Genomic DNA, 13,132 nt, shown 5'->3' on the forward strand with positions numbered 1-13,132 from the left:
TCACTAGTGTTACATGATTAGATATCAGCTGTTGGTCTGTGTTGGTCAGCTTGTGCTGGGTTTGACCTGCAGGCTTCCTGCCTGCATACATCTGAAAAATACAAACGTGGGGAGGGAGTTTTTTCTCAGGTAGGTGGGGCATACAGGCACCACCAGGATGTTCAGAGTGCTCAGATTCTTTGAATAAAAAAAAATAAAGAACACCTCCAGAAACTGAGATGTCTTAGTTCTAGGAAACAGCTTTTGGAAGAGCATGATGACCAAAAACAATTCAGTTCATAAACAGATGATACTGCTTGCTTTGTTGCTACAAAAATCAGTACACTTTAAAGACGAAATAGATTTGATAAGCTTTTTTTTTTTTTCTATCTAGCACAATTAAGTAATGAAAACAATTTTAAATGCTATTTTTGTTTATTAATTGGATTTCAATTGCCATCAAAAAGTAGCCTGATGGAAATCGGAACTTAAGATTTAATCAAGCAAATAAGAAAAGCACCATTCCTTTAAGAGAAAGTCACACACATACACACACACACACACACACACACACACACACAAAACAACAGAAAATAGATAAAACATTGTCTACACCAAACAGTGAACTAAGCAGTCATTCAAATAAGTCTACCTATTCAGTATGAATGAAGAGCAGTTGTAGTGTTACAGACCTTCAGAAATGTAACTAAATTCAGATGTAAAATGAGACGCTGAGTTAAATCCTATTTCTTGCTTGCTCATTTAAATGATGACTGAAAACATGATCCACCACAGAGATGTGAATTAACCCACACCTCTGGATGAAGCTAAACAACCACTTCTGCATGCCAGTAAGCAACAATTTTAGAGCAGCTTGGAAGCACCTCTTTCCATACCTCCTGTGAGTTCATGAACACCAGCCTTCCACACCTGTAGTGTAACAGCGCATATACACTTAAAAATAAAACAACAAACCCTCACACCTCTTTCCAAGATCTAACTTAACCTATTCCTAAACCCTGTAACCCACTGCTACTTCCCCATTACTCTGGCTTGCCCAAAGCCCCTGCACTCCAGGTATCTTCAGGATGGATCCCTTCAGTGAGGTCTATCACTCCACACCACAGCTAGAAGCTGAAGAATCCCAGCCACGCAAATCTGCAGATTCACTTTTCTTCCTTTGCCTTCCAGAGTTACTTGCAAACATAGGACATTTTGTAGAGCCTCACAGGCTGCCCATAGGAATAGCTTATTGGAATACTTCTGCCAAGGGTGGGTGTGTCAGTCCTTCAAACCACACACAAAAAAGGAAAGCATTTTCCTTACTTGATGGAATGTCAGAAGAAAAAGTATTTACCTTCCTGCACTCATGTAACAGCCAAGGGATGGCTAAACAAGAGTGGAAACTCAGAAAACGACAGAAGATTCTTCAGATGGATAGTGGCAGAAAGAAGCAGAATTCAGAAGACCAGCACTGCAAGACTAAGCATTATAAGTAGAGGAATGGTCTTGGTTTTTTTTTTTGTCATTGTCAGTTTTTTAAAAGTTTTTAATTGAATCCCCCCTGCCCTTTCTTCCTCGTGATAACATCCCTGCTTTCAGCTTTTCTGCTGCTAGCTTAGGCCACTCCCTCAGTCAGGCTGCATATCTCCCTGCATATTGCAGGGCTAGTAAGGGAGATGGCTTTTATATATATCTCTCATGTTAACTTGGGCATTAATCTTAGTCTTTTTCTACGAGCCTGCCAACAGTTTGAATCTTTTCCCAATCATGTTTCTCAGCCTCTCCACAGACTCTCTGCTCCATCAAACGTATGTGGTCGGTAAAGTCATTGTAACATTTGGGATAAGGCTGTAAATCTTTAAAATCTTTTACCCACTGAAGTAAATAGGATTTTGTGCCAGACATCAGTGGGAGCAGAATCAAATCATAGCTGTGTTCTAAGTCTGTTATGAATCTCCAGTATATGTTTTTATTTACTGTAAATGTGCTGCAAATGAATTACCTTAGGATGAGGCATTTATTTTATGTCAAAGTCATGTTATTAATTTCTAGCCAGCATCAGTTTTTAGCTGTAAGGGAAATAATTAGGAACTATTTTAAGGCTGAAGGAAACAGCCTCAGCCAATGTTTGTCTACCATCTAGCATAGCGGGTTATTGCTTTTGTTGGTCTTTGTTGTAGTTTGTTTTAAATAACAAACACATCCACTTAGTAAAGTAAAAGAAAACAATTACCACTTGTAGATGACTGCCTTAAGAAATTCTGTTTTCATTTGCCATCCTCCCCATCCCAACTGCCATGGTCACTATCACCAAGGCAAGGCATTTTTACCACTGACTTGCTTGGTTTTCAGAATGCCCTATGTGCTGCCTTTTCAATGTGCCATTCCTCATACTTCTGATGGGTGCAATCAGATTAGTGACCTCTAGAAGTCTTTCCAACACAAAAACCTAGCCAGAAATGAGGAGAACAGACATCACAGAAGTAGAGAGGGAACATTTTCTGGCAGGCTAGTTATAAGACGTTTCACAAGCAGGAACAGGTCTGATATTTCTGAACATGGCACGAAATTTGTTTTTGCAAAATATGATTGCCCATTAAGACAAAAAAAGTAATCTGCCTCCTTTTATTCTGAATAGTTAACCGCAAGCAGAAACCAATGCAGGGTACAGATCACGAAAACATGTAAATGAAAACTTTGCTGGTCATTCACAAGCAGTAAACATAGGTATTTGGTGTTACAGCACTGCACGACCACCAAAACTAAAGTGAAGATTATGTGCTGCAAAAAATTTGGCCATGATACACAAGTCACATGGATACTCCAGAATTCTCAAAGTTACTTACGAAGTGTGTGGCTTTGAAAGATTAAGGTACCCATAATTTCTGGTCTGTGACACTGATCTCAGAATCCTTAGATACTGCAGGAAAAACAGGTTGTGAAAACACAGGAAGGTCACTTATTCTTTCATTATGTTAAGAAAACAAATGGGAGATGGAGCCAGACACTGGAATGAAATCTTAACCTACTTTTGTTTCTGGCCTGAAGGTACTCAGCATACTGTAGTAACAAACTGTTGTTCCGTTCCTCGAGGAATTACATTTCTCAATTAGCTTAACATTCGGAAGATGCTGAGCCTGTTAATTAGAGTCTGGGAGTCTGATGCTCAAGGAAGTGTCAGTGAAATCTTCTACCCACCACAAGAATACAGAGGAGCAGGGGACCAGCAGAAATTCTTCTTGCCTCATGGAACTACAAGGTACCATACAAGTATTCAAAAACTGCAGTGAGGTGCCATTTTTATTTTTTGAAGTGTGCATTACTGGCTGTCCAGTGACACTATTTGCATTACAACAACCTCAGAACTGTACAAAGAGCTATTAAGACCAGCTGGAAGCTTCAACACCTCAGAAAATATGCTAGCTGTCAACTTGCCAGATCTTTGTACATCGCATGGTGCCAGATGCATTTTTACTCCCCACCATTCTCCTCAATGTAGGTCAGTCCATCTCCAGAGGCAGTATGGTTTCTAATTACTCTTGACATAGGCCCCTGCCAACACAGCACAGCAGGAATGGGAGACTGAGACAGTAGGAGGACCAAATATTTCTATCATGGGACAGAATAAGCCTACAGTTTTATGCAACCTAGAGCTAACTTCTTTAAGGTGTCAACTATGGTTTGTTAATAAACATACAAAACCAAACAAGGAAGGTTTACGCAAGGCACTGAGGTTACAATCTTAAAAAGAATTCTAATGGGCTGATAGCAGTTGGAGAAAGCACTGTTGTCCTACAGTGTCCTCCTCAAGACTGTGTGTGCTGCAAATGTATGGCTTTCATTTCACTGATAATAAACCATTTTGTGAAAACACTGCCAAATCCTCCTTCATCCCCCCAAAACCACATCCTCTTTTGGCTGCAGGACAGCTCCTTACAAAATCATCCACTGCTTAACAAGCTAGCCAAATTACAGCAAAGCCACTTACACTACACAGATTATAGATGTACATACATAACTAACTCCTGGGTAGTTGAGACATAACAGTTGCACAAGCTAATCCTATCAAACCCAGACATCCAAAGGAGCCCAACTCCACCAAGAAAGAATCAAAGTACCTGGAAATACAGGACAGATTTTCTTCTTCCTTGTCTCTTTCATATATGCCCAGGGCATCAAATGAAGGCCCTCAATGAAGTAATTTTTCATTTTAAATTACTTTTCTTTCCTGCCAAAAGCACAATACAGTTATTTCTTCTCTCGCATCTATGAGACATAGGAGATCTCTTCTTTATCATTTCCGAAAATTACTGGAGAATAAAGAAGGAAACTGTCTTGAACACAACATCTTCTAAGGAGAAAGTTTTCCATTGGAATGTTCCTCACCTGCAACAAAAAGCCTTAAAAGATAGTGAAAAAGGAAAGCAACCTGTCAAGCCTAGCTATGCAGGATGATTCTTCATTCAAGATGCAATTTGATTTCTAATTTTTGTTTATTGTAGGAAACAACTTTTCTCATTTCCCCTCACCCCTCAAAGTGTCTTTGTATATCACTGTAACCTGAAAATTAACTGTGAGGCTAAAAAATGGTTAGAAAAGTTACATTTTGAAGGTGGAGCTCCAAGAAGCTACAGTCACTGCGTAAGACCGATACAGAAAGCAACCTCAATGTGAGCAGAAGAACAGCTCTTCACCTAGCTAACTTCTACAGAGCAGTTTAGCCATTTCTTAAGATGCAGGAAACAAGCTGAATGACTTCCTCTCATGGAGGAAAGCTGTCTCCTTCTCACTTTCCAGCTAGAGGACACCTACCACGTGACAGAAATGCCCTACCAGGAGCATTAATTAACTCTGCTCCCGTGTGTCAGGACATTCAAGGACAGGATGAACTCTCAACAGGTTAACCCTCCCTTCCTCATTCCTTGGGATGCCAGTTTTCAGACCCAAAGGCTATAAGAGAAATGCAGTCAGATGTGCACTTAAACATGCAAAATTTCAATTATAAAAGGAAGGGTGCAACCCACTTAACCCAAGTAGATGGGCCAAGTGTATTTAATTGAATGATTGTACATAGTTGAACTCCAAGACAAGGATTTCTTGTTTGGTTGGTGCTTCAAGCTCTTCAGCTTTGCACAAGAACGAACTTTTGTTCTTGAGAGGCAAGTATGTGCATATTCTCCCCAAAGTTCAGAAGACGGAAGCAAGTTCATCAAAACAACTTTGAGCAGTGCAACACTACATCTGAAGCAGTTTGTCCAGGATGCTTCTAGAAACATTTTCTGTGGTAACCACTTTTAGAAAACTTGAACATGGACACATTCATTTTTGCAAAATCTTTTCTTTCCTTCCCACACCTATCCCAGATCTCTGTATAGATGTTCAGCTCATAATGTCTATAAGCAACAGTAGGCAAACTAACAAAACTCTTGGCAACTGTACACATGTACATACTTAAGTTCAGAGCTAAGGAGAAAAGTTGGAAGTGGTGGTTCTCCAGACCAAAAAACAGCTGGACAACACATCAGCTACGAACAGGCACAGAAAGGCTACTAGTCCTTAGTATGGCCACAGAAGGATATCCATTCATCAGAAAACCACTCATATTAATCATAATATCAGAACTGTAAGAGTAAAGCCATGCCAATTTGACAGTACCAAGAGTTTCAAACTCAATATTCTTAATCAACACTTTCTTAACTGTTACATTTTCCTCAAACCTTAAAATGTTTCAACAATTCTCACATGCTGATTTATTTGCCTTTTTGACATACAGAGAAAGAATGCAGACCTTGAATTTTTTGCAAGAAGAGACCAGAAAATATGCAATGCTACTGCATTGCATTTAAATGACTACACAATGATGCAAACAGATTCTGGATTTTGCAAACAGATTGAGTTGCAACATGAAGAACTGTTGCTAGCAATAGGTAAATATCAAATAATGGTTATCTGGCACTAGACAACAGTGCTTAGACACCATAAGCCACATACAGCAGACATGCATGCATATGTGTTGATATCTAAGCAGACAGATACCAAAGACCTTCCTGTATGCACTCTAGCATCAAAACAAAGGGAAAAGCAACCACCAGCTTCCTAGTGAGATAAGTCACATCTCCCACCCAAAATTAGACGAGTCTGTGCATAATAAGGCTTTGATGCTACCTTCAGCCTTTCCTGTTTTCTCCATTTCTTCTTCTAACTATAGCCAGACCTTCTCACTTGCTCTTTCTACTTCTTCTACCAGTCCCAGTATTCCATTTGGACAGGGATTTAAGTTACTAGTCTTCTTCTAGCAACTACAGTTACTAGAAGAAAAAGAGAAAGGAGAAAGTAAAGCTGAAAAATTAATAGAAGCTAACCATAAACAAGCAAGATTTAAAAGCCTGTGTGCAAAATGATCAAGATTAAAAAAAAAAAGGAAGTTTTTTCTTCCGAAAACACTTATTTAAAAAGAAAAAAACTACTACCACCAAAACCTCACATTTTCCTTGTTTTCTGCTTTCAGAGAGGAGAGGCACTCCAAGTAATCGGAGGGGCGGACTTGTCTGAAGCCCATGGAACCATTTCCTTATTTCCAGATGAAATCATAATACACATAAAGGAAAGTGTGATATTTTCAAGCGCTCATATACTTGTTTCAGAAACCATTAGCTTCAGTGGGCTGTCTTAGCATCATACCCAGCATCCACAAAACCAGAGCTCATTCGTGGTATTATTGAGTTTATCCCTTGTTAGCTTATCATACATTCAGACTACCTGAGGCAAGAATTGAGCAAATAGCAGAAACAGGAGCAATGGAAACCTCAGACACCGTGGTCCTTCCAGCTACAAAGTTTCTGCACTTCCTACAAAATGACACTTGTTTTTGGGGGCTCGTCCCAGATGTCACTGCCATCCTATTTCTAGGATAGCCAGAGATCCCAGAAGGGCAAGAAAGGTGCATTTGTGGGGGAGAGCAGCCCCGTAGCAAAGGGACCGACACACGTAAGACTGAAATTGCCAAATTCAACACTATTTAGGTATGTTTTAAGACAAAAGCAAGAAAAAAAAAAAGGGGGGGGGAAAAGGGAAAACAAAACAAACAAGGAACAAAACTACAGTTTTACAGTATGAATCTCTCAAGAATAGTAAAGTAGCGTGCAAATTTGATAAAGAGGCTACACTTTTCAAAACCACCAAAGCGAAGGAGGTTATATACCATTAACAAATCATCTCTAGTTTGTCTTTAAAAAGAATAAATAAGTTGAGACACTCCATTACAGCAACAGATGGCATTTTACACAATACAATGAAGAAAAAAAACAGTTTCTTGTTAGTTTAGTCTACCACCAATTAGAGGGGAGGGAATATTTGTTTGTCACAGAGGCATTTCTCTTAGCAGCAAGATAACTGGGCATAAACATGTTTCTGTTGTGGCTCTCATTGGAGTCTTTTTTCTGATAAAGCCACTATTATACCTAATATAGATTATAATACATTCATATCACCCAAGTTGTTCATTCCCACAAACAGTGTTATGAGTGTGGAATTTTTCCTGTTCCTTTCAATGACATTTTCTTGGCTTCTTCCTCTGGGAAAAATATTTAGGCAATAGCTTCCCTTTAGTGTAATTTGTGTAGGCCACTTGAGTCATTTGGCGAAATTCAGAATGCTGTGCTGCATTTTCACTGTTCTAGCTCATGGATAGTCTCAGACCTCTCTCTCTACATGTTACTATTAAACAAAGAGGAAGGGGAAGACAGCCACAGCATTTATAAAGCTCCGTTATCCACTTGTTAAGCATTCATTTAAAAAATTAATCTTATATTGAGTTGCTAACAACAACCACTGTCACCAGAAGCAGGAAAGATCACTAATCCATTACTCTATGTAACAAGTTTGCCTTTTCTTGAATAGCAGAGCACCTTCTCTTCCTAGAAAAGCTCTGGAGCTTGCTAACACAGCAAATTATCCTCTGTTCAGTAGCAAAAAAGTCAAACTACTACTAAGCAGCAGTGGACTCTACTGGGCCTTTTCACATATCTCTTTGAGAGTAATGTGGCACAAACCAAGGCTTCATGAAGATTAATCCAAGTCACTTAAATTGCATGTATTTAGCAATACTTATAAAAGTACAAGTTCTTTTGAAATCTACTACAAGCAAACATTTTGTCTACATACAGATCTCTGTTTCACAACTACAGATCTTTTTTTCCCCTTCCAGATCAGCAGAAATAGTACTACAAACTAGTATTTTGTTACCTGCAAACATGCAGCAACTCTAAAATTCCATTTCATATCTCATTTCTCTGTGTAATAATTCAAGCTCTCTAGAAAACAGCATCTAGTACTTCTCCAGAAAACATAATTTCCTGATTTCACTGAGTGTTTCACTAAAGGATCAATGAACATCTGTTCTCAACCACAGCTACATGAAATACTTTCAGTGTGTAAAGCAAGGAGACAAACAATGTTTAGAAAACTGAGAGAACACAACTGTTCTGTTCTCAGGTCTTTGAGGTAATTTGGCAAAAATGATGTTTTGGAACATCAGCATTGTATAGATTAACATTACCATCCACTAATCACTCAAAACTGGAGAGTTGTCTTACCCCAAATGGTGGATATGAAGCAGCAGCAGCAGCAGAGGCAACACTCACTGCAGGAGGTGGTATTCCTGAAGAAGAAGGTGGGAACAGACCCAAGGCATTCAGATTTAATCCAGGAATTAAATGTGCTTGAAGCTGCAATGGCAGAAGAGTAATTTTAGATTTATGATTCTGATTAAGTTTAATCAAAATCTTAGCTGGCTATATAATAAGCTATTAAACTTCCAAAAAGATGTCAGCATGTTCCTTAACACTCACCTCAGCCCCCAATGCTCCCCATCTCCACTACCCCAAGGACTCAGTTTCAAACTTATTTCCCTAATACATGTACAGACCAATAATGTTGAAAAGATTATTCTCATTAGATGAGGCAGCTATGAATTCCTTACTACAACTTAAGTGATGTGTATCACAGACTTCAGAGCAAGGAATTCAGGGAATAGCACCATTTACTTTCAGAGTGAATAAACTAGCAGAGACAACCATTCTGGCTTTATACTAAAGAAAGCAGTGCTATACAATCAGAGAAATCCCATGAACAAGCCCTGCTTTATCATGCACACTACAAACCTTATCCTCCCTCCCATGCCTGCAAAAGATAAACTAAGATCCCATCAGTTCTTGCTGGGGAAACATCAGCCATGCAGTTGCGCGTCCCTCACTTGGCCACGCAAGTGGTAGCACCAAGTACTAGGAAGCATGTTTTCTGCAACAAAACTTTCCAGCACCACCTCTGACTTTGTCAAATTATTGCCTATTAACAGAACTTTGCTTTAGAAATATTTCAGCTAGATACTGACACCATCTCAGGCCATCGAGGTAATCCACTTGCAAGACACACAAAACATACCAAAAGCTTTACCATCTACCCTATAATCACAAATAACTAAGCTTGAAATGAACCCAGTACTAACTACCAGAGACAGTTTTCTGCTTGCCACACCTTTGCCAAACAGCAGAGCAGAGCTCACTATATGAGGCAAAGATGTACCACAATAAAATACTTTGTGTACTCATATGTAGTTTATGTCCTGCACATGGCACAGCATGGGAGGAAGGGGAAAAACAAAGTTCTCTCTCTAGCCAGTAGAGAAACCATAATGAATAGCCATTCCTAGAAAATCAGAGACTACTGTAAAGTAGAAGATATTTCCAGTCTGATCCTAGACCATAAGATTTGGTAATACGGACACACAAGAAGCTTTTCGTGGCTTATCAGCCATCTCAGATTTTTCCCCAATATGCATTAGTAATACTTTGGCAAACTAATGAGGTGTGTTGTTTTTATTATATAATCCCCAATCATTGAATAATTGAATGTCTTTATCATCTATATCAAGAAAAATTTAATATAGCCTTCTAAATTGAATAATTAAAAGCAGGAGAGATCCATCTTCCATATGTTATGCTTTTAACATCAAGAGACTGGGGAACACAGCTAAGAAACTTATACAGTATGGCACATAAACCACAACAGCACGGACACACTGTTGTTTCAGGCTTCTGCAACAACAACAAAAAAGTAAAATCATCACCCATGTCCTCAATCTAAACCAATTTATCTTGAAACAAACTAGCAGAGGAAACCCTCATTAAAATAACAAATGATAATAAAAAACAACAACAACAAAACCATACCCAAGGCTCATAAGCAAATACAAGTGGCAGCAGAGGGAAATTCTATTCACTAGAATTTCTCCCCAGGGGCTGCCAACTCCATCCATGGAGATGTCCCAAAAGGAACAAGGTATTACACAACCCCATTTAGGTTTGAAAGAGGTCACTGCTTTACCAGATGACCTCCACCAGTCCTTCACATCTAAGCCAAAAGAGGTTCATGCCACAGAACAACTCACATTCATAGCAGCAATATCATTTTCATAGGATTCCCTGATTTTCTTCATAATTTCTTCCTCGGCCTTGGCACAAGTTTCAATACTGCCTTTAACTGTAATGGTCCTTTCCGGATTATAGAGTGTCAAGTCCTGCAATCTATGGATGAAACAGAAGCACAATTAATCAGCAAAAAGCAGAGGGTCATCAAGGCTTGTTAGCTAATTGCAATGACATCTAATTGTGCCACTTCCTCTAAAGAGTGAAGCGCCGATTTGAAATGTCACTCAGACTGCTCTAAGATAATCTGGAGAAATTCTGCCCTCACAACAAATCCAAAAGGAATCACCACAGTGAAGGTTTGGCATTGCATGGGTACTATGTGCTGAGGTGCAACATGAAATAGAAAGCATCAGACACAGGCAGAATATGAGCAGCGCTCAGTCTCACCAGAGGGCTTCAGGTATTTTAGATGTACCAGAAAACACAGACTGCAAGACATTTTCTTTCCTTAAGAACTCGTGGATTCCCAAAGAAAACAGGGGAAAAGGCCCAAACCCAGTCAGACTACAATCTCCAAATCCTCATGACAGAACAGCCAAACACTTTAAGTCATTTGCTGTGAAATATTAAGTAGTAACTGCCCACAGAAAATGCAAGGGTTACAGCATTAAACTCCAGTACTCTTCATTTTGAGTAAAGTCATTCATCTCCTAGCTTCCACCTGAGCTATTTTCTACAGCACACTATTTCCGCCCCCATCCCTGCATTTCTTCTCTTCACACATGTTCATGCATCTTTCAGCCTCGCTCCTTCTCCTACAACCTATGAGCCCTCTTCTTCCTTTCTCAGCTAAAGTTTAAGTCTAGAGTACTCTCAAATGCCTGGAAGTTCATGCCAGAACATTCGTTATTCAGAACAGGAGGTTCTCTGAAGATATTTCCCCAGGGTAAAACTGCTATTAGCAGCCAAACTTCTCCAGAGATATTTAATCAGTGATTTCCTCCCTCACCTCACTGACTTTTCCCGTTACAGTGAAAATTCCTTCCTGATCTCAGATAAATTTGAATAGGTCTTGGTTACCTTCACAAACTCAGAAACCAAAATCTGTTACTCAGATGCAGACTAGTCAACATATCCTAGTTCAGCTGCTAGTGATCGGAGAGGGACAGAATCACCACTAAAAATACTCTTTTCAGTATTCATTTGATTTCCTTCCCTCTTGTCAAAAAATTAATCTGTAGTGGAAGCCAGAATCCTTACAAGAAAGACTGGTAGTTTCATGCATTTTCACACACACAGAACTAATCCAACCCTGTAGTTTAAAACACCATTCCTTGCACACAGCATAATATATTAAAAACAACAAACACTTAAAATGTATTTCTAAGGTGAGCTCCATATAGCTTCTATTATTTTTAGGTGTTGTTGGCTGAATTTGCAATGAAGAATTGATGTTTACATGCACTGTAACTGATGTTAGGTAGCAGTTAAACCCAAATTTTGAATGTGGCTCCAAAGGTGTGTCATAGACTCACAGAATCACTCAGGTTGGAAAAGACCTTAAAGATTGTGGAGTCCAGCCATAACCTAACCATACTCCCCTAATTAACAACCCTCCACTAAATCATGTCCCTGAGCAGTCGTTGCTTTCTTCAAAACATGCAACATTTATAAGAGTTCTGCACCTAAACATATGTACCACAGCAGCATTGAACATCTCACTAAAATATTATATGACCAAAAACTTACGGAGATATCGTGATTTTAGTATCTGTGTCCTGCTCAATTTTCTTCAGGTTTCTTCCTTCTTTGCCAATAAGTCGACCAACAAAGTTGTTGTGTGCCAGTATCTTCAGGGGAATTTCTTCCGTACTGTAACAGAGGTTACACCCAGTGAGACTTGAAAACCAGAGTGCAAACTTTTATGCATGTTATGGATAAACTGTATTTTCACAGAAATGCCTACCACTCCTATTCACCCCCACACGCTTATAATAAGAGATGCAGAATGAATACAGGTGCAATGCTATTTCAGCACTATCAATTAAAGATTTCTTGTGATGTATCTGCAAACAGAAGTCCTACTGAAGTAGCAAGAGCTGTTGGGAAGGAAGCAAGATATTAAAGCTTTTAGTGATAGTTCACTGAAGCTACTAGTGCCTCAAAAACTTTCAATATTTGCTCCACTTCACCTCAAAATTGCAGGCACCGAGTAGCTGGGAATGTAGACAGGTACTGAAGGATACTTAAGCAATTAAACCATCCTTAGAAGGTAAAAGAAGCAAGACTTCTCTAGTTAAGTGCAAATAACAACACAGGAAAGATTCATTACATAATAGATTTTAAGAACCCTTCTTGAAATGAAATCAACAAGGATTTAGAATTTTTAATGCCTTCACAATGAAATGGCTTTTACTCACAATTTAGTATCTTGAGCTTCTTTTTGCATGATCTCCATAATGATTTTACAAGCTGTTGAGCAGCCTTCAGGAGTTGAGTGAATGGTAATTGGTTTCTCAGCAGCACCTGCATTCTCTTTACGATGAATATCAATTCTTAGAAGAAAGAAAAACACCAACTGTAACCACATACTGTATACTTACACATACTGTATACTAACCACACTCTGCATACTTACAACTCTCATAGAACTAATTAACTTTGAGCTAGCAACAACTACATTTCAGTACTTTCATTTCAAGAGGATACAATTACTTAAACAT

The 13,132-nt window shown here is 39.0% G+C and overlaps 1 protein-coding gene across 2 annotated transcripts in view; it reads right to left on the reverse strand.

The window, feature by feature from the left end:
* IGF2BP3 (insulin like growth factor 2 mRNA binding protein 3) overlaps positions 1-13,132 on the reverse strand; it is a 102,987-nt gene that overhangs the window by 16,795 nt on the left and 73,060 nt on the right. For both annotated transcript variants that reach the window (XM_048950994.1, XM_048950995.1), the window contains exons 8-11: positions 12,830-12,964; positions 12,159-12,281; positions 10,430-10,565; positions 8,577-8,708 (exon numbers count right to left, since the gene is read on the reverse strand). In XM_048950994.1, coding sequence (XP_048806951.1) covers positions 8,577-8,708; positions 10,430-10,565; positions 12,159-12,281; positions 12,830-12,964 — 526 coding nt within the window. The remainder of the gene's footprint in view (positions 1-8,576; positions 8,709-10,429; positions 10,566-12,158; positions 12,282-12,829; positions 12,965-13,132) is intronic.

This window comes from Lagopus muta, chromosome 7 (genome assembly GCF_023343835.1).
Source record: "Lagopus muta isolate bLagMut1 chromosome 7, bLagMut1 primary, whole genome shotgun sequence".
NCBI classification, from domain to species: domain Eukaryota; kingdom Metazoa; phylum Chordata; class Aves; order Galliformes; family Phasianidae; genus Lagopus; species Lagopus muta.